Raw genomic sequence first — 25,321 nt, 5'->3', positions numbered from 1 at the left:
AAGAAGAAAAGAGGATGGGTCTATTGTCCTTTCTACACACTTTTAGTTTTGTGAAATAGGACTTATTTTGGAAAACATACAACTTTTCCCTTGTAATATTGCTACTGTATTTTTGTGATTCTATGACTTTTCCCCCACCGAAATCTCAGAATATTGCAGCTGTGGTCATATAACAATACAACTTTTTTCCCCCTGGAACTATTGATTGACGTGCTGGGGTAATTACACACAGTCTGTATGAGAGCCATGTACTGGATGTTGGATTTCTCCAAGTAATCCTCCTAACACTGACTGATACTTGGGGAACCCTTCCAGCCTACAGCATCAAATGATGCGGTGCGCCGCGTAGCAAAATATCAACGACACACTCCCATTGTTTCCACTGCACTGAGCACCACGAGACAATGATCTCCTCAATCATCACACTCTTCTTTCACTGCTTCCATTTTGTTTGTCTTTGATTGCGCCGGGCCTCATTTACTTCTTGGCTACAGCAGCGGTGACGACCGCCTGTCTCCGAAATCACTCCGCAAAGGCCGGCAGGGGAGATTTATATCCCTGAAAGCAAACAAAGACGTGGGGAACACTAATGCAAACCAAGAGGCCAGCTTTTAAATTCTCCCGTCTCACAATATGAGAAGAACGGGGCTGTCTTCTAAATAATATATAAATAAAACAAAACAGGTTCTGTGTGGATTCAGATGATGCACACAGTAGCTTGCCATTTAGACTGCAAAATAAATAGTTTCAAAGTGCTTCCACCATTAGCATGGTTGTTAGCATGGCCGACAACCATTTAACACTCATCAACAAAGCTTTTTGTACATTTAAGATTATTTAGCCATAGTTTAATCATGATTGGCCAGACAAGGGAATGCTAAATGCTTTCTTTGTCATTATAGATCTTTCCCATATTCATGTACAACAACCACATTTTCATCATGATAGCTAAAGCGCCATGCCTATCTTCAAACGGTCTTAAGTTTACAAACCACTTTTGTTAGCTTTTTTAAAACAGTAGACCACGGAGAAACACTTGAATGCAGAAAAAAAATGGTGTATTTCGTGAATAAAGTAATGCCGAAGCACAAAAGTATTAGCTATGGTTGCCAAGCTATATGCTTGCCTTTTTGGTATTTATATTTTCAATTTGTATAAATTAATGTTAGCGAATACATACAGGCACTTTATTAGTGTCGAAAATAAATGAGAATAGGCGGGAAAACCATTTTCTCTCACCTTTAGCATGGTTGTTAACGTGACCTTTCAACAATTTCAACCTGTTATAAGATGCGAGCTCAAATCACTTTCTAAGTGGATTTGCGCTCGGAACTACTTTTGGTTAAAACATCAAAAAGCCTCCTTGCCATTTGGGGTATCACAAGGACGCAGCTCAACGTAAAATTGGTTACTCTTCACAAACTGGCTGTCATGTTGATGTTGGATTTCGATGTTGGACGGAGTGACTTTTAAGTTAGCGTGCGATTCAAATAGCAAAACATGTCCCAGCAAAGTTTGACGTAGCAAACCACGTTGGAATCTGCACACGAATACATTTAACCATCAAAATCTCAGATGAGATGAATTTTACAGATGTATTCTTTCCATGTTCTTATTCGATAAATACTGTGAACTGCTCGTGATGATATACGTGACACAGCTGCGTGCCGTTACATTGTGCTTTTGAGCGAGAGATGCAAAGCAAACCCAGCAAACACCTGTCCTAGTCGTGCCCTACCTACATCAGTGCTGCTAACCCTTGAACCCAAAGCCTCCATACCACCCAGCCACCCACCCACCGTGTGCTTGTCTGCTTTTCATCACCGGCTTGCTTTTATGTGGCCCGCACTTGAACAGCAAATACCAACAGCCGGGTCGCAGGAAAGACCCCCTCTCAGGACGCAGAGCAAATCGGGACCACTGGCCAATGTTTGACCCCAGGGGAGGGGCCTGCTTCTCTAACTGAGCTGAAATAACAAATATGCACCCATTTGTTGACCTCCGAGAATCTATGAAAACATTATGGGCATCACATGACTGGGGAAAGGGAGAGACACTGATTAAAAGCATGCTTTTAATTAGCCAGACATCTTGTTTTGGATGCCTTGAGGCCACAAAGGACTCCCTGATTGTTGTCCTACTAAACGAAAGCGCTACCACGGAAATACGCTGGAACGGTAACGGGTTCATTTAAAAGAATGGAAATTTGAAGGATGAAATGGTGTGAAAAATAATGAAACAGTTGCATTTGCAAAACAGTACACCTTGTAATAGATATGCAGTACCTAAGCCAATCGAATAATCAGATAAATGTAGAATATCTACCTATTACTAAAAAAATACAGCATGTATTGAAACAATATGTGCATTTTCTGGCCATCTGGAGATTCAAAATGCATTCCTGGGGGACATTGAATGCTTTTTCCATCAACTAGCACCACTCAAGTTATGAGTGGACTATTGTCATAGGAATATACAGATGGACATATTTGGACATGATTTGCGAACAGACATCTGGCGACATGGTGTATCTGTTTAGTTTTTCACTAGATCTTCGAGAGCATCTCTGCTGGCTGATGTTCAAAATAAAACGGACCTGCTTTGAGTCTTTTGCACATGCCGCAAGGTGCTAGTGGAAATGGAGCAATCGTAACACGGCTCCAGGTGTGAGAAAGCAAAACAAAAAAATGTTTGAACCTCTGCACTTGTGCCACTTTGATCGTGCACACCTCAGACATTTTGGGGGCTGACAGATTAAAGGGGCCACGCCACCTTCAATATTGTCTGCTTAGCCACAAAGCAGTAGCATCAAAGCAATGACTCACCCTTAGTCCTTGAAATGACTCAACTCCCATCGGCAGGCACACACACACACACACACACACACACACACAGATGCAGACACACCCTACGCATCAGCATCCACTGTGCTCAGTGAAGCTCTTAACTGCTGCATCAGGGCCAGAACTGATGAAATATGGATGTGCATAAAAAGACAAGCAAGCTGAGTGGGAATGAAGTGCACCCTGTACGTTCCTTTTGCGGGCCTAATTAAAACACAAGCACAGGTTTATAAAAAAGAAAAAAAAAACGGACAAAGGTTCCAAGGGAGGAGGAGCTTCATTTAGACAAAGGAAGTGTTTTGCTGCTGTGTTGGTGCCAGGAACTATCGTGACATAAATTGAGGAGCTTCATTCAGACAAAAGGAGCGCTTTGCTGCCATCTTATCCTTCTTCATTCAGACAAAAGGAGCGCTTTGCTGCCATCTTAACCTTTATCAAGGAAGCCATCGTGTAAAGCAGCTGCTCAAAGCTCCAGGCCGTGGAAACCTACTGAAATGCTTACGTATTCATGAAAGGCGGCGTCAGATCAAACTGCCGACGCGGCAAAGTCTCGTCGTGACGGCGATTGATCAAATCTGGGCTGCTGTAACCGGCCTGCTGGGCGCACCGTTTCTCTCGACATTGCTGATGGATGCTGCATTGCCTCAAAAATATGCCGCTGAAGCAATACATTCCAAGTCCAAAGCTTCATTTGAAAACTTGCTACACTTAAACGCCGTATCACTGTACGTCATGGCGTAGACAGAGGGACGAACGAGGATAACCGCGGTGTATGTAGTCAAATCATTTTTGTACAAATGAGGCGAAATGAACGTCCACTGGTACTTGAGTAAATAAAAGCCTTCTTGGGTTTATTAACAACAGTGTGGCAAGAGCCTGGGTGTCGGCAATCATCGGTTTTGTATTTATCGTAACACGCACACATCACATGACTTATATCCACTTTGCGACTCCTTGTTAGAGTTTGCGTACACGTGTTGGTTGCATCTAGGTGACAACTTTAATGCCCCCGGGCAGGGGCGGGCCGTTTCTCACTGGCCCTCGATGACGTCGGCATTTTTCCATCGTCTGATTGGTTGGTCAGAGCAAAAGCCGTCCTAGCCAATTTTGAATAGCAAACGCGTCCGCCGTGACCTGCGCGCATGTGATAATCCTCATCTCTGCTCAAATATTGTATTCGCATTGTTTGTATGCTCAGTCTACATTTCGAACATGTGAATCTCCTTGCAACTTCCTTTTTCAATGCCATTGTGAATCTCGTCAACGTTATCTAATTTTGATACTTAATTAGAGGCTTAATTGGATTGTCAGTTCAATGTAGTGACTAATGATGTGGGAAACGAGTTTAGTCCAGACAGCTTGATGGAAGGAAATCAGACTGCGGTCTATTTTTTTGATGCGATTTTTATGCCAATTTGGTGGACATGCCGTCTCATTAAAGCAGAATGCTTGGATCCGACATGAACTCTAGTTTGTCAGGAGATCAAGAGGTGGTAGGGGACAATAAGAGAGAAGCAGATATTGGCTGTAGTGACCGTGGCTCTGCATCCGCACATTCAAGGGCATCGCAGTAAGAAAGTACACTGTTAAAACCCATTAAAAAACGCAATATAGCAAGAGGTCATAAAAGACATGAGGTATGTAATTCTCTCGGCTGTAATTATCTAGAGAGGTTGTTTACGTGCTGCTGTTTTGGCTTGCAACAGGCCATCATCTCAAACCATTTTGGCCAATTCTGTTTCAAACTGAAGGCAAGGGCGTTTTCATTTCCACACTGCGCAAAGGAAAGGACCTTAAAGACATGCTTGGATAGGTTTAGTGCGGAAGAACTTGATTGCTCGCCCTCCACCTTGAAAAGTTTGTGAGCCAGAAATCTCTGCAGAAGAGTCAAAGCCGCTCCATATATTCTTCCTGCAGGTGTGACGGCCACGTGTCCAAATACTTTTGAGCATATGTCTATTTACATGGCGGACGGGGGATTTTGTTTCCCACGCATTAAATGGAAGACACCGTTTGTGAGCCACATGTTCTGCTTACATGAAGTGGCAGGCGTTTCAAGCATTGGTGGCACAAGTACTCAAAGGCTGTATTTAAGTAAATGTACCTGTGTAAAAAAAATAAATAAACATACAGGCTCTGGAATGTAAATGTACTACTTTTGCCACTTTGGCCTACTTGTACGCAATTAAACCTTACTAATAAAATATAGTAAGCAACACTACTAGGCTTAACTCAAAGGCAAGTGTCACACGCTAGTAGTTTCCCAGCCTACTAGAAGCACACAAATGCCCACTAGTAGTTTTGCCTCACTAGCAAGAGTTACTGTGGGTGTCCTACAAGTAGGCAAAAGTTGCACTACTAGTGTGCAGAAATGTCATGGAAGGCGCTAGTAGAAAAAAAACACGACATTCTACTAGTTGTAACACGTCACGCAGATGTCAACTTGTACAGTTTTGCCTCGCTAGTAAAATGCCGTTGTCTTGCCAGTCTGCCAAAGTTGTCCTACTAGTATGCAAAATGTTACTAGTAAGACAAGTAGGAAGCTTTGCTCTGCTGTACTTTCGCTCACTTTTCAACAGCACCCCCCCCCCCGACATTTTCACTGGCCCAGGAGAACAACGGTGTGATTCATGTGCCTCTCCTACGTGACGTCCTCTTTATTCTATCTCTGCCCCTTTCCCCTTGCCCACCCAAAACGCCCCCCACCCCATCCTCTGCCTCACGCTGGTTCCTTCCTCTTGTTTTTTGGGCCCATGCACACTGGGGCCCCCCGGGTGGGCTTGTCCCCTGTCCCAGCCCATCCTCAATGGCTCCTCTGTTTGAACACCGCCCCCCCCCACATCCCAGCCCACAATTCCCCCTCCCTGCTAAAGAGGATAATAAGAGCCACGGTAGCGTCTGATCAGCCGCCACTCATTATACAGGAACGTAGCGGGTTTTATCGGCGTACATTACGTTACATAAGCACCTGACATTCCGCTCGTATGGCTGCTTTTTGCTGCACGGTTCGGCCGAAGCACGAGCGTAATGGGCTTTCTGGACGTGGCAGGCAGGAAGTGATACCAAGGAGCAGATAACGCAACGAAATTAAGTCTGTTGACGCCTTTAAAGGGGAAGTCAACCCAAACATATTTATTTCGAGAATATGTTCTATGCAAGCCCACTAGTTGAAACAAGGCATTCTGATCAATATCGCGTTTGTGGACTATTAATTAAGCAGCAAAATTCACCCATTTTTAGCCATCTCAGGGGGCGGCCATTTTCTCATTTCTGTCGACTGAAAATGACATCACAACTACTCAGGGCTCAGGTAACGACCAATCACGGCTGACCTGTTTTCTGAAGCTGAGCCGTGACTGGTCCTTACCTGAGCCCTGTGCAGTCGTGATGTCATTTTCAGTCATTTTCACTAAAAATGGATGGATTTGGCTGCTTAATTAAAAAATAGTCCACAAACGCAATATCAATCAGAATGTCGTGTTTCAACTAGTGGGCCTGCTGGGAACATATTCTTGAAAAAATATATGCTTGGGTTAATTTCCACTTTAACTGCAATATGCACAACAAGAAGACAGTCTGCAATATTCAAAATATTCTGATTGTGTGCAGATGTGCGCTTCTTTCACAGCAAACACCTACGCCCGAGATTAAGTGTCTTTACATTGATATAATCTCAACTAGAAAGTCAGACGACGTTGAGCGTTAGCCAAAAAAGATGTGCGTTTGACTTTAAGGCTCCTGTCAGCTTTGAGTCAAGAAGATAGCACTGACGATCGGTTGTTTTTCCCCCCCTTTTTTTTAATGTAACTACTGTACTCTCAAGAGTCTCAGATGCTGACTTAGTTGCACCTTGTTTGGTTGTGGTTATATTTTGCGGCCTCCACCCTTAGCAGCTGATTTCCTTCCTGTAGCACAAGTGCACAGCTACATGCGCTCTCGTCAAATGTCGTACAGCATGAATGAGCTTTCGACTCGATGCCTTAAAAACATCGTATACGGTATTTAATGATATTGTGCTTTATTTTTGCTACGGTACTGCCATAATCCTACATGTAGGATCCTGGGCTGGTTAATCAAACTCCTAAAGGTGGTTTGAGGAGGCATGTTATGAGAAGGCCGAGCATTGCTTAAATTCCTCCACGCAAGTGTGGAGGATATTTATTGACTGGATGTCAGATGCACATTTATCTTTCTCAAACCTTTGTCATATGATGCAGCCTCTGTCCAGCCACCATAAATTCACTGGAATTGTTTTGATCGAGTGGCATTTTCTTCCCCTCGTCAACACAGCTAACGAAACTGACCTGAGATGTTTGTTGAATAACTTTTTATGGAACACGCAGCACATATAAGGTGGGCCAAAAGAAGTACAGTGTACACGTCTAAACTATTTTTTCCACTTTTGCACGTATTACTTATGAGCACATTGTACATAGTTTAATCTTGCAGACTTGTTATGGTTTCAGAGCACGGTTTTGAGACAAGATTCGGTTTTCAAGCCAGGGTTAGAAAATAAAGTTTCTCGGGAGGGTTTGAGTTGGAAGGTGGTAGAGGATTTGTAGTTAGGCAAATCCATCTTTAAAACCCGCCAATGTTTAGTCTTTGGCCTTCAACTCTTTTTATGGTATTAAATTGACTGTTTTTTATGTCTGAAGTTGACTTTATGTACAGCACTTACTATGCAGCTGTGGTCGTTCTTAAAGTGAGGGTTTCTAGGGTTGGGGTTTCCAGCCTGGGTTAGAGTTTGTCGTTAGGGGTTCAAATCATGGTTTCGAGGTAGGGCTTGGAGAAGTGTTAACATTTACGGATTTCGAGCCCACTGTTAGGGTTTCAAGTCCAGGTGTGGGATTTTTGTGTATGTTGAGCAGGTGGACACCCTACAAGCGAAATAACATTCGCCTCCAGTCAGTTTATCTGTAAGCACTTTCATCGTAATTATCAGTACTGTTTGGCTTTAAACTTGTACAGCAAGAAGGCATGTGACTGTCTGCTCTATTAAGTTAATTAAACTAATATGGGCTTGGAATTGAGTTTAAGATAAAAGAACAATGACAATCTTGTGATGACCATGATGATTCAATCAATGACTTATTACATGCGGAAAAAACAACAACATGGCGGCGACTATTCCGTGGCTTAAGGTGCCACATCCATCATTGTGTCATTTGACCTTTCAAGACGACTTGAAGTGTGACTTTTTCACCCGCCGCCCATAAAAAAAAAAAAAAAAAAAAAAAAAAAGGCAATAGAAGACAATTTGAGGCGTGAAAAGAGCAGGTGGCATTGGTGGGAACTAACAAAGCACAAACACTCCCTGACTGTACTTAGAGACCCTGTAAGGTCAAATTCGGAAATTTGACTTGAAAAACATGCAAAGAGAAAGAACAGTTTGTAATTGTGGTGATATTTAGAGCCCCTCGTTGTCACCTGCGAGTGTGCGCACGTCACGATGAGAAAGGTTTTTTTTTAAGTCGGACTTGATAGCCACGTGGGAACATGCACTTAGTGCTTGCATGGCCGTTTTAGAGTGCCTCGTTATGACGGCGTGGAGAAGCCACGCTACAAATCGGCGGGAGAAATTCCAGCCATCCGAGCCTTTAAGCCGATATATTTTCATTGCTCAAACATTTTGTGTAGGCATAAGAAAGATACTGTTAGACACAAGTATCTGTACTTGTTTTTAAGTACAGCGTATGAGCCACCTCCGGAGACAGAAGTGTGACTTTGTGACCTGTAACCCATAAAAATAAAAGGCAACAGAACAAAACAAATGAGGCTTAACCAAAGCAGGGGGCATAAAAACAAGTCAATACATCGAGGAGAATAGAATATATGAGACGAGGCACGAACAGAGCAGGTGGTACAAACACAAGGTCATTAGCGACCGCTTCCCAAATATCGCTTCGCACAACGCTGAGCAATTTACACCCGGGTTAGAGTGCTGAGTCAGACACTAGATCACATGCACTGGAACACATCTTGGCGGTATGAGGGTTATAGTTTAAAAAAAAAAAAAAGCCAAAAGAGAAACACACGAGCTAAAAACAAACCTTCGCATAGTGCTTTTGAGCCGAGAGGCTGCAGGTTAATTATTCACAAGTTGTTTTTTTTAATCCAATTCTGAAGTCATGAGTTTAAAAATAGGCCTACTTGATTACACTTGAAAGCTTCACACAACATTTGAAGCTGAAGATAAAAAACATTTGTTTACATGGATGTATTTCCTAATTTAGAGGTCTGATTTTTGATGTACAAAGCCAAAGTTGAAAAAAAAATTCAAAGTTTTAGATTTGTATTTGGACTGAATTGAATAGTTTTGTTTCAGGTTTCCCAAATGGTTTTCTATACACTAGAAAAAAGAAATAACATTTAAAAACTTGCAGTAAAAATGTAAACTATAAATAAGACAAATATTTGTTGTTGGTTTAAAAAAAAATATATACTATGTTTAATTTCAGGGTTCATTTGGGGCAGTGCATATGCTTGATTGTTTTTTTTCTATACACATCCACAAACAATGAAATAATTAAAAAATATATCATAAACGATATTTGTAAAATAAGTTTTACTTTTGGTTGCAGCTTGGGCAATAAGTATGATGTGGATATTTGGATTTCTGTAAACTACCATTCAATAACATTAAATTTATCAAATCAAAGTTGTTCATATTTTACGAACTACCGACTATTCCCGAACCATTAATTTACAATGCTATACTTTTTCTCATTACTCACTATAAAAGCATCAGTGAGGATTAATGATCATTTAGACGTCAAGCTGTTGCATTTGTATCAAGCGTTTGCTTTTTTTTAAGATGGTAAATTTATTTCACAAACTGCAACTATTTTTTTTTTTTAAATGGTGCAGCGGCAGAGACGTGTTCTAAATCTGTTTTATGACTGCGGGACGTCGTCACTCTCAAGCATGACTCAGCTAAAAAAAAAAAAAAAAATGCGTCAAAATTCGAGCAGACAGGTGCCAGGCGACGGGGATGCAAAAAGTGTTTTAAGATTTAAATGTGTTTTAAAAAAGAAAAAGAAAAAGAGCGAAAAGCACCTTGCTGTCGAGGGCGCAGCCTCCTTCCGCCGATACTGAGGCTGAAGCATCCTCCTCCTCCCCGCTCCGGGCGACGTCCCGCTGCACTGAGCTCTCTGCTCCCATGGCCGAGCAACGGTGCTTGTGTGCCGGCTTTCTTGGGGGGGTGGGGGGTCGAGTCGATATTCCACCGCCACGTCCAGGAAAGAAGAACAAATAAAACCTGACTGACTGCAAAAGTGCGACCTGTGTACTGAGTAACCGCACTGGAGTGTGACCTGGACGGATGAAGAGGGAGAGAGAGACAACTCTTTTACAGCACCCTCCTCCTCCTCCTGCCAGAATCACATGGGGATCCACGCCTTGCAGCATCACTGGGGTGCTGATGGAGGATGCAAATGGCACAATGCAATAACATGCAATACAACACTTAGTTTGAAAGGTAAAAATAAAATATTCCCATTACACATAAGAAGACAAAAACATTTGAGGAGTCATTCACAATGAATAGATTGCTAGCTTTCAAACAGAAAGACTTGCAGGCATGGGTTGGTTACCGGTTTCAAGGTATACCACGGTTTTAAAAAGGAAAAAATACTTGTTCTGATAGAGAATACTTTATGACATTACTTACGAAGTGTATTATCTTTGCAAAGAGGTCAGACAATTTGGTTAAAGGTAAATTAAAAAAGCACATTAAAAGCAGTTGAAAAATATCAAATATGAAATTTGTAAATATTTTCTATTACATAGTTGTTTTAAAAAGGCTAAAACTTACCATAGGTGGCATGATGCTTGTTGGTGCAAGTAGTCAGTGAGCCTGACAAAATGTCAGAATTTTTCAGATACTGCGAATAAAGAGGCAATACATCCAATACGATGTCACATTAACCAGAGTACCACAACCACCCATCACTCTTCGACAAATTGGAGGTAGCTTGTCTACAAAAGGTGAAGGAGAAATAAATACTTCAGACTTGCTACAGAGGCCGATAACTAGCTAGCTGACATGGGCTTTGTCTACGCTCTGATGTTATTTCAAAAATTCAATTTATGATCTTTTGGCATTTATTAACAGTCTGGCCCAAAGGAGCGTGTTCAATGGAAAAGTTATTAATGCAAACATTTGTAATTGCAATACTATAAAACCACAATATTTTTGCTCATGGTTATCGCACGGCCAGAATGTGATTTCTATTTCTCGCTCCCTTCATCGTGTCTTGTCTGGATTATGACTCCAGCTGGTTCATGACGCTGCTTTCCTCTTAACTGGAACACACAAGAAGTAAATAACTAATACTGGCCTCCCTCCGCTTGCTTTGCATTACACGCAGGTGGCGGATAAAAATTGGACCGATAAACATGTAAAAGTCTGACATTTGACAACTATTACCTCAGCCATTTAGGTTGTGATGCCATTCAAAATAAATACGGTTCTTGCTTTCACACAGGATGAATTGATGAATAGTTCAGTATTTTCCAAACTGCTGCTTACTGTGAAGTGAGGTGAAATGAACTCACTGCCACCGTTCAGAGACTGAATCTCAACTTTGCGCTTGCCAATCAGGGTAAGAACTAAAAACATTGGCCAAACGCAAATCTTGGAAAATTCCTAAAGTTGGGTCGCTTTTATCTCAAGGTGCCAACATGCAATTGAGTGGGGTCGCACTGAACTGTATTTAAAAGGTTAGAGCGTAAACAAGTCAGGAACTTTTGACATGTTGAGTCATTTCAAGACGTTAGGGTTATGTTCCACCGCATCGCGAAGCCATGACGGTGGCTCCTCATCAACATGTCTGTCATCCACTCAAGAGGGTTCCTAAACACATACGCATACAGAGAATCAGCTATTGTTGCACCACTGTATATACGAGCACATTCCTTACAGTCACGACTGTAGTTCAGTGTCAGATCCAGCCCGGTACGCACATACACACAATAGTAGAGTGCACAGATGTGGAATGCTGCCGGTGACAGACACGCATGTGCACACACGACTTCTATGTTGAGCACCTAAACACCTCATCACGACCGACGTTGCACCCTGGGGTGCTGCTGGGCAGCTCCCCCATGCTCACAAAACATCCTGGAGGAGACAGAAAAAGGACCTTAGTGACAAGTGCAAACTCAATACATTGAACCGCCATTTATTACAGTGGGGTTGAGACTTGCTCAGAATAGGTGGAACATCTGAGATACAACAAATAAAAACTGTACAGTTTCATCTAATAATAAAAATCTGATATAATGCAATAGACGGTTCATGAACTTTGAAACAACTGCTGCTGTAAGTAACACACGTGGAGTATAAAGAAATACCATCAGGAATTTTTCTCTCTGATCTGTGGGAATTAGTTAGGGACCTTTTCTGTCTCTTCTTCTTGCGCTTAATCGCAGCGCATCTTTTCCGGCTGACCGCAGGATTGCGCGATATTTTGCGGCTCAACTGAAGGCGCACAACTCTACATTTGGATTTGCCAAGATACTGCACAAACAAAAACAAAAAACAATCACTTAATCTGTGATATAGTTTTGCAAGGAAAGGCACAGTGTCAAGTAAAAACAAAAACACAGTTTAGGGAGTAAATGAATGTATTTCTTAATCAAACAACTGATGATCAACATATACACTGAAGTAATTGAGGAAAATACTAAAAAGCCTCGGACACAATTAATGTAGCCACTGAGATTCCTTTCGAAATGTATAACCCTCCATGAAACACATACAACACATTCAGTATACAATACATTAGCCACTGACTATTGACAGTGTGATGAGCGATACCGTGGTTTATAAATGTGACCCTGTCAAATGAAATGTAACAACACAAAGACTGGAGTGAGATTAACAGTGATGTTGATATGGTAAGAGTGCTGCTGCTATAGCAGGAGACAAAAGGTTGCTCCACATAAAGTCTACTTGTGCGTCCAACAGCTATTTGGTTGTGTACCCGAGTTGTGTAAAAAGCTCACATCCGGTATAAAAAGCAGCTTTACTTGCCTGCGAGTAATGCTTTAAATATAATTAAAAAGAAAGAGTAAAACACCTGAAAGGAGAGGTTTGCGAAGACAGGCAAAAAGCATCTGCACCGCGTCATCTTTGGCATATTACACACGTGCAAAGACAGCATACGGAACGCAGTTGTGATATGAGCTGCTGGGAACAATTGCAGAGCGTTTCCCATCAGCGATGAGTCTTGATGGTGCACGCAGTGCGCATCCTGAGGCCTGGGAAAAGAAACAGGATGACGCATTTAGAACCAGCTTGTGTGTGCGTGCGTGATGTTGCTGATCTCTAAGTGTATCGTCTCATCTCATGCATTTGGGGGGGATGATTCAAGGGATTGGAACTGGTCCAGAATCGAGCAGAGACTGATGTCGAGTAAGTGAAACATTATGGAAAAGATCAATAATGTCCTCGGGGTCCAAACCAAGACCCTTCAGCTGATGTGTTTTGATAAGGAGAAATGCCTCGGTTGACTCACTCACAGCATTCTTGGTCATCATGGCCGATTCCAAATATTCTAGGACTGTTGATAACATACAGCAAAACGCTTGGTGGGCCCGTTTAAAAAACGTCACGGTGTACCATTCTTAACCACACTGCAGCGACCGAACACTACCGCGTGGTGGAAACTGAACCATTTGGTGGCAAATGAGAGAAATAGGACCTATGTAAAAGTACCAAACATTTTCCTGTTTCAGATCTTGATGTGCTCAAAAGAGCCCCGTGATCTCCTCAGTGAGCGGGTCCAGGTCAATGTCGTAGAAACAGGGTCGAGTCGGCAGGCCGGGCATGGTGCTCATCTGAAGGGAAGACGAGACGCATAAGGACATGTGTCAAAGTCAAGGCCCGGGACAAGAGCGCGAGTGCTAGACTGCCCAGCCAGCAGTCCGGACCTGCCTCCCGTTGAAAAGAAGCCTAGTGAGGATAAGCGGTACGGATAACGGATCGGGGTCAGTGCTTCTTGAGTGATGTGATAAAAGCACGAGTGCAGTCAGGATCTAATCAAAAGGCAGGATTACAATTTGGATAATGGCTGTAGCTTGAAATTAACACTGTCCCCACAACACGCTGTATGCGCCAGATGAGCGGCTCCCAAGACTTTCTATCAAAACTTGCCGGTTCAATGACTATAATTTACACTCATTTAGAGTTAACTCCGGACTATAGAACAGTGTGGTGACCGACAACCTTTAGGCATCATGAACTCGTTCAACCGGTCAATGGTGACTTTGTCCTTACAGCCTGCGAAAAACATCCAAAAAAAAAAAACCTAATAGTTACAGCCACATTTTTGTGGGAACATTAACAGATCCTATCAGCAATTGAACAATTTATTGTGAACATGTGAGTACAGTATATGTTGTAACTCACTATGAGGAGCCGGACGTAGCAAGATCATGTGGATTTATTGAATAAGAGAGAAACATCTTGGGAGAGCAGCACATGAGAGGAGACACATTTGGACTTTTAGTGATTTTAACAGCATTACAATTCAGTGTAATAACTTCTAATGAAGTCTGTGTGCGAAACGTAAACACGCACAACATGACACACTTGGCAGACAAATTGGGCAACTAGCTTTGAAGCTATTTTAGGCTAACAAGAGCAGGCTCCGACCTATATTAACGGGGAGGGAACCAAAATGACTTTCCTGTGGTTTTTACAGTTTGGAGTAAATGGCAGAATGCCACGAACATTGTCACAATTTTTATTTTGATCCTAAAAAGGTGTTTGGTGGACAAAAAAAATGTTTTACACAGCATTGCTGATCAGAGGCCAATGTCTTTTTTTTCCCAAAAAGTCTCGCCCTAAAAACTGTCTGACCAAGGGGACAAGAAAATGATCTGGCAGCATTCTTTGCATGCCTCCTTGCCTGTGACCCAGGGCCAGCTTTACAAGGCCATTAGTGGGAATGAGCCGGGAGGAAGTGACCAGGCAATTTCCTGCGCGGGGAAAGGAAAGGCGGCACTGCAAGTAAACAAAACTGGGGGGGGTGGGGGGTTGAGTACATACAGCAAGCTCCGAGCCAACCGTTGATGACTGGTACTGAGGTCATCGTGACTCTACAAGCCACACATGACTCAACGTGTGAGCAGGCTTGAAGGAATTCAATTGAGTCACATTACGTCGTTATCTAATGGACTACAATTAGTCATGCAACAATGGGGACACCGCTTCATCCCATGGGCCTCCTTTGACGCCAAAGAGTTAGCCAAGTAGCCATGATGTCCGAAGAATGTACAGTCGACCGCTGCCAATCATGGGTATTGCGAAAATCCGTGTGCAGTTTTTTTTAATTTTTTTTTTTTTTTTACAAATCTCCCAAATTCTTCCAAAAATGTTTATAAACAAAAGGCGAAGTCAAGGCAAACATCATTTACTTTACAATATGTTCTCTGCGGCCCCACTAGTCTAAACACAGTAATACTGCATTTGTAGAATATGACTTAAGCAACAAAACCTTTTTATCCATCTCAGAGGCCGGCCATTTTGCCACTTGCTGTCGACTAAAAATGAAATCACAACTACTCAGGGCTCAGGTAACAACCAATGACGGCTCACTTGTTTTCTGAGTTTGGTCACGTGACATCCACAAGATGAGCCATGATTGGTGGTTACCTGAGCTCTGAGCAACTGTGATGCCATTTTAAGTGAATTATTATTTAATATTATGATTTATTTGTTATCATCATGTATTGTTTTCAAATGTATACTGTTTATGAAGTTTCTGTTTCTTATATTTTATTTATTTGGCACTTTTTAATGTAATGTATGTGTTACAAGCAAAATGAATGAATGTACCATATCAGTGTTTTTCAAACTCTGCCGCAGCACACGGGTGAAATATTGTCAGGTGTGCCGTGGGAAATTATCTAATTGTGTGCCCGTGCGGTCTAGCGCCTGGCAGCGTAATCATAAAGTTATTACAATGTAGTACTCTTCCATACCAGCAGGTGGCAGCAGCAGAAGTTAGCTAAATGTCTTTGTTTAGAGACAAGCGAATTAATGACGCATGTTTATTCAAACAGGCCCGTGTTTCAAACTGAGTATCAATATGACACATTATAAAATATGTTTTTCTTTGTGTTTATTTAATTCCTATTCAAGACGTTAACGTCATTCTTCGATGTTAAAAAATGCTTATATAAACAATATAACACTTATTGTTAAAATGAGCTTTTTTCCCCACAATTTCAGCTGGTGGTGTACCGCGGGATTTTTTCAATGGAAGAAATGTGCCTTGACTCAAAAAAGTTTGAAAAACACTGTACTATATATACACAGTATCTTAATTGTCAATTACTTTGTAAGAAGAAAAAAAAATCTGATGAGTTAAATGAACGGTCGCATTGGTAATATAATTGAAGTTACATGGCCCAGCTCTAAAGATTCTGAAGCCCCGGGCAGATTAGACTGACATGACAACACATAGAGGCTGATACAGTATCTGATTGGACAAATATATCCGCAACCACGTACTGAAGGCAATGAATGGGAGACTGTTGTGAATAAATGAATACAATTCCATGGAAACTGACTTAAAAAAAAAAAAAAAAGGTGCTGTTCAAAGTAGTATTTTGATTTCGGACACCACTTTTAATATGAAAAGATACAACAAGATGGCAATTGGAGAATTGAGGTGTAGCTCCCTGCGTCTCATGTCTGAGAAAAGCTTTGCAAACAACACAGCACAAAGCCAAAGTTGGATGCTCCACTTGACCGCATAAGTCCCCCCATTATAGTACAAAACACAGCGCGTCTTTGTCTGGGAATAACCCTGAGGGTTTCGGACTCACGCTAATTGTGGAGAATGTCTCCTTCTCCAAATAACAGTAGCTCGCTCGATTGGGGATTATAGAATTTAATTCCAACGCAAACAATTTAGAAAATCATCAGACAATTCCAGTACAGCGAGCGTCAGACAACCGAAAGGGTGAATTGGTGGAACGCTGAGAAACTTGTTGAAACAGACGGACTATTTGGCCACGGACGTCGGGAGTTGCTCGGGTTTGATCAACATATGGATTGATTGCACAGCATCGTCTGAGATAAAAGTAATAAATACAGTACGGGGTTTAACTCAAGAAATGGCAGTAAAACATCCAGGTCGGCTGAGAAGACAGCAACATTTACTGCACTTGTGGGCTTTTGCACCACTAAAATGCTATAAAATATGAAGTTGGACCAAATGACTTCAATTCAACTTTTATCTCAAGTGGATTCTTTCGCAAGGCCCCTTAAATTATACGGTAAATATATTCAGCTGTTAAATGTTAACCAGTTGTGAGCATCAGTTGTGAAATTTCCCGCTTGAGGAGGAGGTTTTCGATAAATCGGAGCCGTTTCGGGTTGAATGGTGCAGTGGAGACCACGGGATATGAACTCTTCAGGGTTCTATTGTCTTCTTTTCACCCCTCCCGCACATTTCAGAAGAATGACATCAGTCCCTTTCCTGATTCCTAACCCTGCAAAGACCCCTTACCCCCTTTTCCCAGGACCAAATGTCCCCGTGGTCTCACACTCACACCCCCACCACCAGACGCGGATTGGTCGGATGTTTCCGCCGTCCTGGGGTCAGTGAGTGGGGACTAAACGGTTGGGTTCCCACCACTCCAGCGACAAAACAGCCTGTTGCCATGTTTGTGGGCACGGACACTCTGCAGAAAAAAAGCCGCTTTTTGGGATGAACACGTTTAGGCTACACATACATAAGCGACTAGGAATACTTCAATGTTGAATGTTATGCTAGCGCTTTATGTAGGCTAGTATGCTAACAAATACTACTGACGAGTCTCATGTGAAGGTGTTTTCGTTTTTTAATTGAATAATCGAACTACTAAATCCGGTCGTTTATGTAAGATGGGTTTGTGATCTAAATATGAAATAAAAGCTGGAATTCTGAACTTTTGTGTGACTTTCATCTTTTGATCTGAAGCCCAAATGTCTTCAGTATACAAGAAAAACACTTACTTGACTTGATTTTGCTGTTCCGATATTTTTGGAGGGGACCATAAGTATCACAAAAAATATACGAAACATGAAAAACAATTTGGGGTACAAACGAAGAGAGAAATACAAGTGTTTATAATACAAATACTTCCTTGAATTATGACTGCGTACTACTATTTTGCCGGATGTCTGTGTTAAAGAGACTTATTGATCAAATAAACAGTTCAAAGAACTACTACGAGACTCTGTTTTGGTTGTGAGTCACAGTTCAAGGGTCGTCAATGGACCAGTGACTCCACGGGCCACAGCAGATCAAAGACCGAGTTGACAGACCGGGGCAGACGCCACATGGAGACGGCTCCGCCCCTTCCCAGCGTGCTCGGTGTCTGACACCTCTTCATCGGCCAATCAAAGCCCAGCCCTCAGGGGCATCGTGGTGAAACAGCAGGACGTGAAATGTTTAAGGAACCTGCTCCCTTCATGCTGGAGCCCATTACCAACCAAGAGGTTTCATCTGGGTCCAACCAGCTGGCGAAAAAAAACGCATATGGCACAAATTTTGTTTTTGATTAACTTTGCGTTATGTCGTGCACCACAGGACTGGCTCAATTCATACACAAACCACAAAACATGAGCTGCGTTATGTTGCGGCTTTCAAGATTGGGCTGCTTACGGGGAAGCCCGATATCTTAAACTAAGAGATCATAAAGTCTGTCCTCATCAATTCTCTGAATTGGATTACGTTAAACGTGCGCATCACCTACATACCGTTCCCACGAGGGGATAGATGAAGCCAGCGCCGATGCTGGCGCGAACATCTCGGATCGGCAAAATGAACCCAGTGGGTGCGCCTTTCTTTTCCGGCATGTGGGACAGGGACATGTGGGTCTTGGCCATGCAGATTGGTAAAGAACCATAGCCCTTTTTTTTTTTTTTTTTTTTTTTTTAAAAGAGAGAAAAATAATGGTTAAAATCCGTTTCAGACATACACAGTAAGTTCATCGTGTGGAGCTTGCAATCTCACCTGTTGACCATAGTAATTGATTTTGTCCATGGCCTCAGAGGACAGCTGGATGTCATCAGCTCCATACACCTTTTGGGCGATGGTTCTAATCTTCTCCATGATTGGCATCTGTCACACCCAAGAAAAACAAAAAGAGCACGCAAGCCCTATTGCGGTACGTCAGATGATGGGAGGTAATCAAATGAGTCTTGTGTGACGGTAACGTATTGTCCTCCTGTTGTTGAATGCTTGGCAAGCATACAGATGCATACTGTAGAATGGGCGGACACAGGATAAGTTAATTGGAGTCATAACTTCCGTGGCACACTAATTCAAAACAGCTGATGTCCCCCCCCCTCTTCCCAACTCCCTCCAATCAAAATTCTCCAATCTGGACGCTGCTTCACAAAAAAACAAAAACGAATCCAAATATGCAGCAATGATAAGTAATGTATAGGCATCGACTGATTTCCGACTGAAAGCCGCTCTCACCTCCGCTTCCTAACCTAAAGGAACTTTTCAAGTGGGAAACTTTCCACCGGAATAAATAGCGACCCGCCTTTCACCTCAGTGTCGTAGAGGAACTGGAAGTTGCTTGGTCTGCTGCTGGCGGCTTTCACGGCTTGGGCAAGCTCCACAGAACCTCGGCCTCCCTGCGCCCAGTGGTGGCACGGCACGGCGTCGGACGCCCCGCACTCTTTGGCGATCTGGCACGCCAGCTGGATCTCTGGCTGGGTGTCTGTCCTGAAAGGGTTCGTGGCAGCAACGCTCAGTAACCATGACAACAAAACGTTACATCGGCTAAAAGGCAGTGAAGGAGTGATACTGACTTGAAGACATTAAGCGCTACCACGACCGGAACCCCAAACAGATGAGCTATCTGGATCTGCTTTCTAAGATTGCTGAGGCAGCCATCTTTAACGAGGGAGAGATTCTGCAAGAAAATGAAACAGAAATGATCAATAAAGTGTATTCAAAGTCGCGTGCTTTTGAGACTATTGTAACACAGCTGGCTGGCAAGAGTTCTGTTTCGCTGAGCGGACAATATTTGGACACAAAACGAAAGTGATCCATCCACTTGATTGAAATGGGCTGATATTGCAGTCAGAAGATATTTCTATATCACAAAAGAGTAATAGGGCCACACTGAAAAAAATATGACAATAATCATCCATTTAATCATCCATTTTCTTATGAAGGGCATTTTGAGATGGAGCGAATAAAGTTACAACAACACACCCAGAAAAAATCTGAAGTTAACAAGAAAAGTAATTTCACAAGATCCTTTTTTGACAACTTCAAATATATACAGTATATATTACAAGATATTACAAGCATAAGCACATATTTTGTTGGCTTAGTTCGATCAGCTAAGCATAAGTGTTCTATTCATATTTCGCGATATTACACGTGTTTTGCATTTCTCAAAAATAAAATAAAATCACATAACATGACATTCTTTTTTCCTCGTAGCATCACACAAATGTTCAATTTCAATTTTATTCATTTTAGTGCAGAAATAGTTCACCTGTATTTTCTGAGCAGTATGACTATTCAAGAAGTGTTTCAACTTTATTCTCAGACCAATATGACTATTTTCTCTGTAACATTATACCCACCCCACTCATCGTATTTTGTTTTTACGGTGTGGCCCTAAAGACATCATTTGCATCGCTATTCCAGCATCCTGCTAACAACATGTAACAACATATTTTAGAAATACGTATGACATATGGGAGTACGGCTTAGACTGCCAAGCACAGGAACAGCACATCGTTACACCCACGTTTGACCGCAGAAATCCAATCTGTGTGTGCGTGCGCGTTGCAAGCTGCCTTTCAAGCAGAGCCACACCGGTCGCATAAATTCATTTCACCAGCTCTGTTTTGCCCCAACTACTTCTGGTTCTCATTACAGGCTCGGCAATTAAGACACACAGCCACATTATTTAGTCAGCTGAATCTGCCTTGGAGCGCGCTTGATCCCATCCAGATATGAGGATAGCAGCTCCACATTACTGGAAAACCACATTCAAAGTTGGCTTTCAGCTGTCGATCAAGTAACTACGGTACTCTTTATCGCATTAGTGGCTATAATGAAAGGGAAAAATGTCAGCGTGAAAATAGGTGATAGCCAGAAAGAAAAGCTGAATGCAATGAAACGTCAACTGCAGCCCACCCAAAAAAAAAAAAAAAAAAAAAAAATTAAATAAATGAAGTTTAATTTCAGCTTTGGGCTATGTGTTACAGTCAGAATGGAATATGAACCATTGCTACATACAGTAACTATGTATGTGTGCAAATGTCACGAGTTCACCCCAAAAAAAAAAAAAAAAAAAACAAAAACAAAAAAATAACTCGCAGCTGGGCTCCCAAACTACGTAACAGAAATGATCAAATGAGTGATTCGTAATTGAAGTCTTGCCTTGCCTAATGAATTTAAGGAGCTTTAATTGGGCTGCAAGCATCCTGATCGTCACGCCTAAATGCAATTAACAAGTGCACATAAATACTTTGCTGCTTATATGCCACTGTCACAAGTTCACAACTAAACGAGATACGAATATTGAAGTGTCTCGTACCTCGTCGATGTATTCTCTTGGAAGGGGTGCGCCGGCGGTTACCTGAAAACAGAAATAATCATACGAGTTATGAATTTGGGATACATTTTGAAAGATCTGTGTCAAATGTTAGCCTTAAAAGCTTCTTAGAAACACAATGCTCAAAGTAAGCCGTGAAATCCCGTGAATACCTAACACGAAACATCCATGTACAAAAGCCTCCCACGCCCACACACACACAAAAAAAATGCTGGTATCAGAGTATTGGAGTGAATAATATGAATGAATAAAGATTATGATTAAGGTCTTTCAAAGTATTTTTTTAAAATCATCCATCCATCCATTGTCCATGAAAATCTTGTTCTTGCACTGTGCACACTTTTAGGTATTTTCGTAAGCAATTTTTTATTTCTTTAATTTGTTTTTAAATCTCTTTAATGCTCTTATCTACCGTTTTAAATGGTGCACTTTAAAGCGGAAGTCAACCCAAACATATTTTTTCCAGAATATGTTCTATGCAGGCCTACTAGTCTAAACACGACATTCTGATTAATATTGCGTTTGTGGAATTATGAGAAATCCACCCGTTTTTAGCTAGCGCAGGGGGCGGCCATTTTGTCACTTCTGTCGACTGAAGATGACAAGTTGCTCAGGGCCCAGATATTTTTTTGTTTTATTCATGTGATTGATAGTACTACAAATGTAAGCAAGCGTGACGTTTTTGTGCTTATCTGTACAGGGGATGACAAGTAGGCTTGCTGCGTGAAATAGTTACTGCACGTGAATCAGCCCTGAAACATTTGAAACCCACTGTAATCGTTTCATCGCCTCATCTGACTGGACATCTGTGGTGCATTTGGACAGTTTCCCGCCACAGGCCCTAAATTCAATCTCACTATGCATGCGTGCGTGTAATCAGTTGTTATTGCAGTTGGATCTACATAAAGAAATGCTCAGTCCTCTCCCAAACTTGATTAGGAGCAGTTATTTAACAGTATGGCTCTTCAAAAATCTAAAGTGGTGTTTCTGGAATTTCAAATACTGTCACATTACAAGACCACTAAAGGCTGTTAACAAAATGCCAGTGGGCAAAGTGTCACAACAATGGCGGTTGCTCAGTCTTATCGTGACAGCGTGCTGATGGAACTTACATTGGGGCCGCCGCCGTGCATCTTCAGTGCCCGAATAGTGGCAACCAACACCACCGCACTGGGCCTCAAGCCTGAAGTCCGACATTTAATGTTGAAGAACTTCTCCATCCCGATGTCCGCCCCAAAGCCGGCCTCGGTCACTGCAAAGTGCACAGTTTTCATTTTCTGTTCACCATCCTCATTATTAATAAGTAACACATTCCAAATCATTAACAGCAAATGGAGAGTATCAACATTTTGATCAAGCATATGGCCTCCAAATAATTGTCTACTGTATATCTGGCCTGCCACAACTATCGCCTCTTCTCGCACACTGAACGACACAAACACCACAGAATGTCTTTTGTAGACGTGCTGGTTGTTTGTCTGGCCCACATTGTACAATGTTTTAATGTGTTTATAGTATGGGGGAGGGGTAAAACTATTCATAAAAAAAGTTTTTTTTGTGTGTTTTTTTTTTTTAGCATGCTGTTTCTGTGTAGTGAGTGATGTTTCACTGTGGCCTCTCAAAGAGTCAGAGGGCCTCCCTCCGATAAGGACGCCCTTACCCACCAGCCTCTTGAACCGGGCCAAGGAAAGCAAATATGTAGTCCACCTGGCACAGCGGCCTTGTTAAGATAAACGTTCCTGTTGTGTGTTGGATGGCTTGTCATTCATGCTTGTGCGTGTGATACCGCTAGAACAACACTTGCCTGTCTGACTCGATCTTAAACTAGTACAGAGTTGTATTTCAACGCTAAAACCGGTTAAAAGGTAGTTCTAACAGAGCTTGCGCATTTTCCCATTTAGGGAACATTCTCTTATGAGCTCAAAAGCAAAAAAAAAAAGTGGTACTCGCAAGTTCCCCAACTTATGTGCTGTTACTTTGTGTTGCTAGCTAACATAGACAGACAAAAAAAAACAAATACAAAAGTACTGTGTGTAACAAAACCCGATTTGAAGCGGAAAATCTGTACAGTATATATATTTTATCAGCCATATCCGGCATCAACCCATTCTCTGAACCCATCATCCTCACTAATTAGTATCCTTATACATTTTCAGAATACAGATAAAAATAATTTATAATAATAATAATATAATAATAATAATTTTTTTTTTTGTTTGTTTTGTTTTAGACGTCAGCTATAATTCAATTGTGTTTTATTTATTTCTAACTTTGCCGTAGCACCATTTTAGTATTAGTATCGAGATGCTATATGCTAGTACAGCGTCAAAGTCAAAATGTTGGTATCGTGACAAGACTACATGCGACAACAAAATTGTGGTGAATGTGGGGCCGGAACGGGTTAATGTGACTTTAATTTTATTGGAGAAAAATGATGAGTTTGGTCATGGAATGAATTTAACTGGTAAATAAAAGTATCACTATTACTGAAAAAGCTGCTAATGAGCAGTCTGATATTCATAGTACAACATGGAGCAGCTACAGGGCTTGACATCAATCTTAAAGGAACATAAATTCAAATGGTAAACAAAATAACCAAATTGCTGCATGCAGTTTCCTTCCTCTGCCTCGGTCTATCAGTTACCATTCATTGACTTTATGGGCTCTTTGTGAGCACCGGACAACATGGAAACCCCCTCTTGCAAATTCATCATGACTTGCTGCTGGTCACAGGGATATCCTCCCACGTACAAGCTAAGTGAATTATCCATCAGATCATGTCATGTTTTTGATTGAATTACTAAATGATAAGAAGTTTGAGTCTTGCTTTAGGTCAAGGCATCAAAACCCGCTGACTTCTAAAAGTCAGCAAGTACAGTATTTGACGTGTGGGCAGCCCCTGTGAGCGTAATGAGCAAATGGCTAACCCACTTACCATTTCAAATCTAATAAATGTGATCACGATGACATGCATAGGAAACATGTTAGCAAACAAAGCAAGTGAATAGGTGTGATTTGGTTACACGGCAGCACGCTGAACTAGTGGTTAGCAGGTTAGAGTCACTTCACTTGGGTGGGTTAGCTTCCTCCACCTCCCAAAAATGTGCTTCTGAGATTAATTGAAGACTGAATTGTCCATAGGTGAGTGAATGATAGTCTGTGCCCTGCGATTGGTCAGCAACCGGTCCAGGATGAACCCCACCTCTTGTCCAAAGTTAGCTTGCGAGTCCAAACTATGAGAGTACAGAGATAAATACTGGGGACGTTGCGGTCAACTAATTAAAATCACATTCTTGTAAACATGATTATAAGATATTAAGAGGGCGAGGGATCAGATGTTCAATAAAAATTAAGATCACAGCATAGTTTGGTCGAGCCTCCCACTTATGAGGAGGCAACCCAAGAGGAAGTCATGCGCAAGCACTTGCACGCTTCCGTCTCTGTGCGACGACCTCGAGCCATCCCCAGAGACAGGATGGACATGAGGGCGAGGGGGGGGGGTGGAGAAGGGCACAGCATTGCTTTTACGCAACTACCACCTTCTACTTCCTGTTAGGCTGGTTTTCCATAAAAGTGTTACCCCGCTATATTCCGGTTCGTCATTCGCACCCACCGCTATCCGGTCATCGATCGGAGTGACGTATTATGACATTCCAGCCGATCAAAACATTAACAAAAGACACTGGCCAATTCGAAATATCTCTATAACTTTCACTTTGAGACCACGTGATTTGTCTTTTGATAGAGTACAGGGAAGATCCGCATCTACAGTATGCTAAAGATATAACAGCTGGAATGCGGGCTTTCAGCCTACACGACGACTCCACTTTAGGTCACGATGACTTGAAAACAATAATACAGAGCCTGATGAAGCGCGACACCCC

General features: G+C 42.0%; 2 protein-coding genes across 10 annotated transcripts in view; both read right to left on the bottom strand.

Moving 5' to 3' along the window:
* Positions 1-11,460, bottom strand: part of akap12b (A kinase (PRKA) anchor protein 12b) — a 33,264-nt gene extending 21,804 nt beyond the window's left edge. The window contains exons 1-2 of one of the 2 annotated variants that reach the window (XM_086019840.1): positions 10,657-11,460; positions 9,900-10,260 (exon numbers count right to left, since the gene is read on the bottom strand). In XM_086019840.1, the coding sequence (XP_085875966.1) occupies positions 9,900-10,250 (351 nt within the window). In that variant the 5' untranslated portion in view covers positions 10,251-10,260; positions 10,657-11,460. Of the gene's footprint in view, positions 1-9,899; positions 10,261-10,656 lie in introns of those variants that run through there. The other variant, XM_086019841.1, reaches the window with a different exon arrangement.
* Positions 11,461-12,452: 992 nt separating this feature from the next.
* Positions 12,453-25,321, bottom strand: part of mthfd1l (methylenetetrahydrofolate dehydrogenase (NADP+ dependent) 1 like) — a 40,518-nt gene continuing 27,649 nt past the window's right edge. For all 8 annotated transcript variants that reach the window (XM_086019844.1, XM_086019846.1, XM_086019847.1 and 5 more), the window contains 8 exons: positions 22,550-22,689; positions 21,420-21,461; positions 19,669-19,772; positions 19,405-19,582; positions 18,860-18,967; positions 18,604-18,756; positions 13,564-13,685; positions 12,453-13,106 (listed from right to left, as the gene is read on the bottom strand). In XM_086019844.1, coding sequence (XP_085875970.1) covers positions 13,596-13,685; positions 18,604-18,756; positions 18,860-18,967; positions 19,405-19,582; positions 19,669-19,772; positions 21,420-21,461; positions 22,550-22,689 — 815 coding nt within the window. In that variant the 3' untranslated portion in view covers positions 12,453-13,106; positions 13,564-13,595. The remainder of the gene's footprint in view (positions 13,107-13,563; positions 13,686-18,603; positions 18,757-18,859; positions 18,968-19,404; positions 19,583-19,668; positions 19,773-21,419; positions 21,462-22,549; positions 22,690-25,321) is intronic.

This window comes from Filicampus tigris, chromosome 20, assembly GCF_054856515.1.
Source record: "Filicampus tigris isolate MCC_2025a chromosome 20, RoL_Ftig_1.0, whole genome shotgun sequence".
Taxonomy (NCBI): domain Eukaryota; kingdom Metazoa; phylum Chordata; class Actinopteri; order Syngnathiformes; family Syngnathidae; genus Filicampus; species Filicampus tigris.
This window is presented reverse-complemented; position numbering and strand designations above follow the sequence as displayed.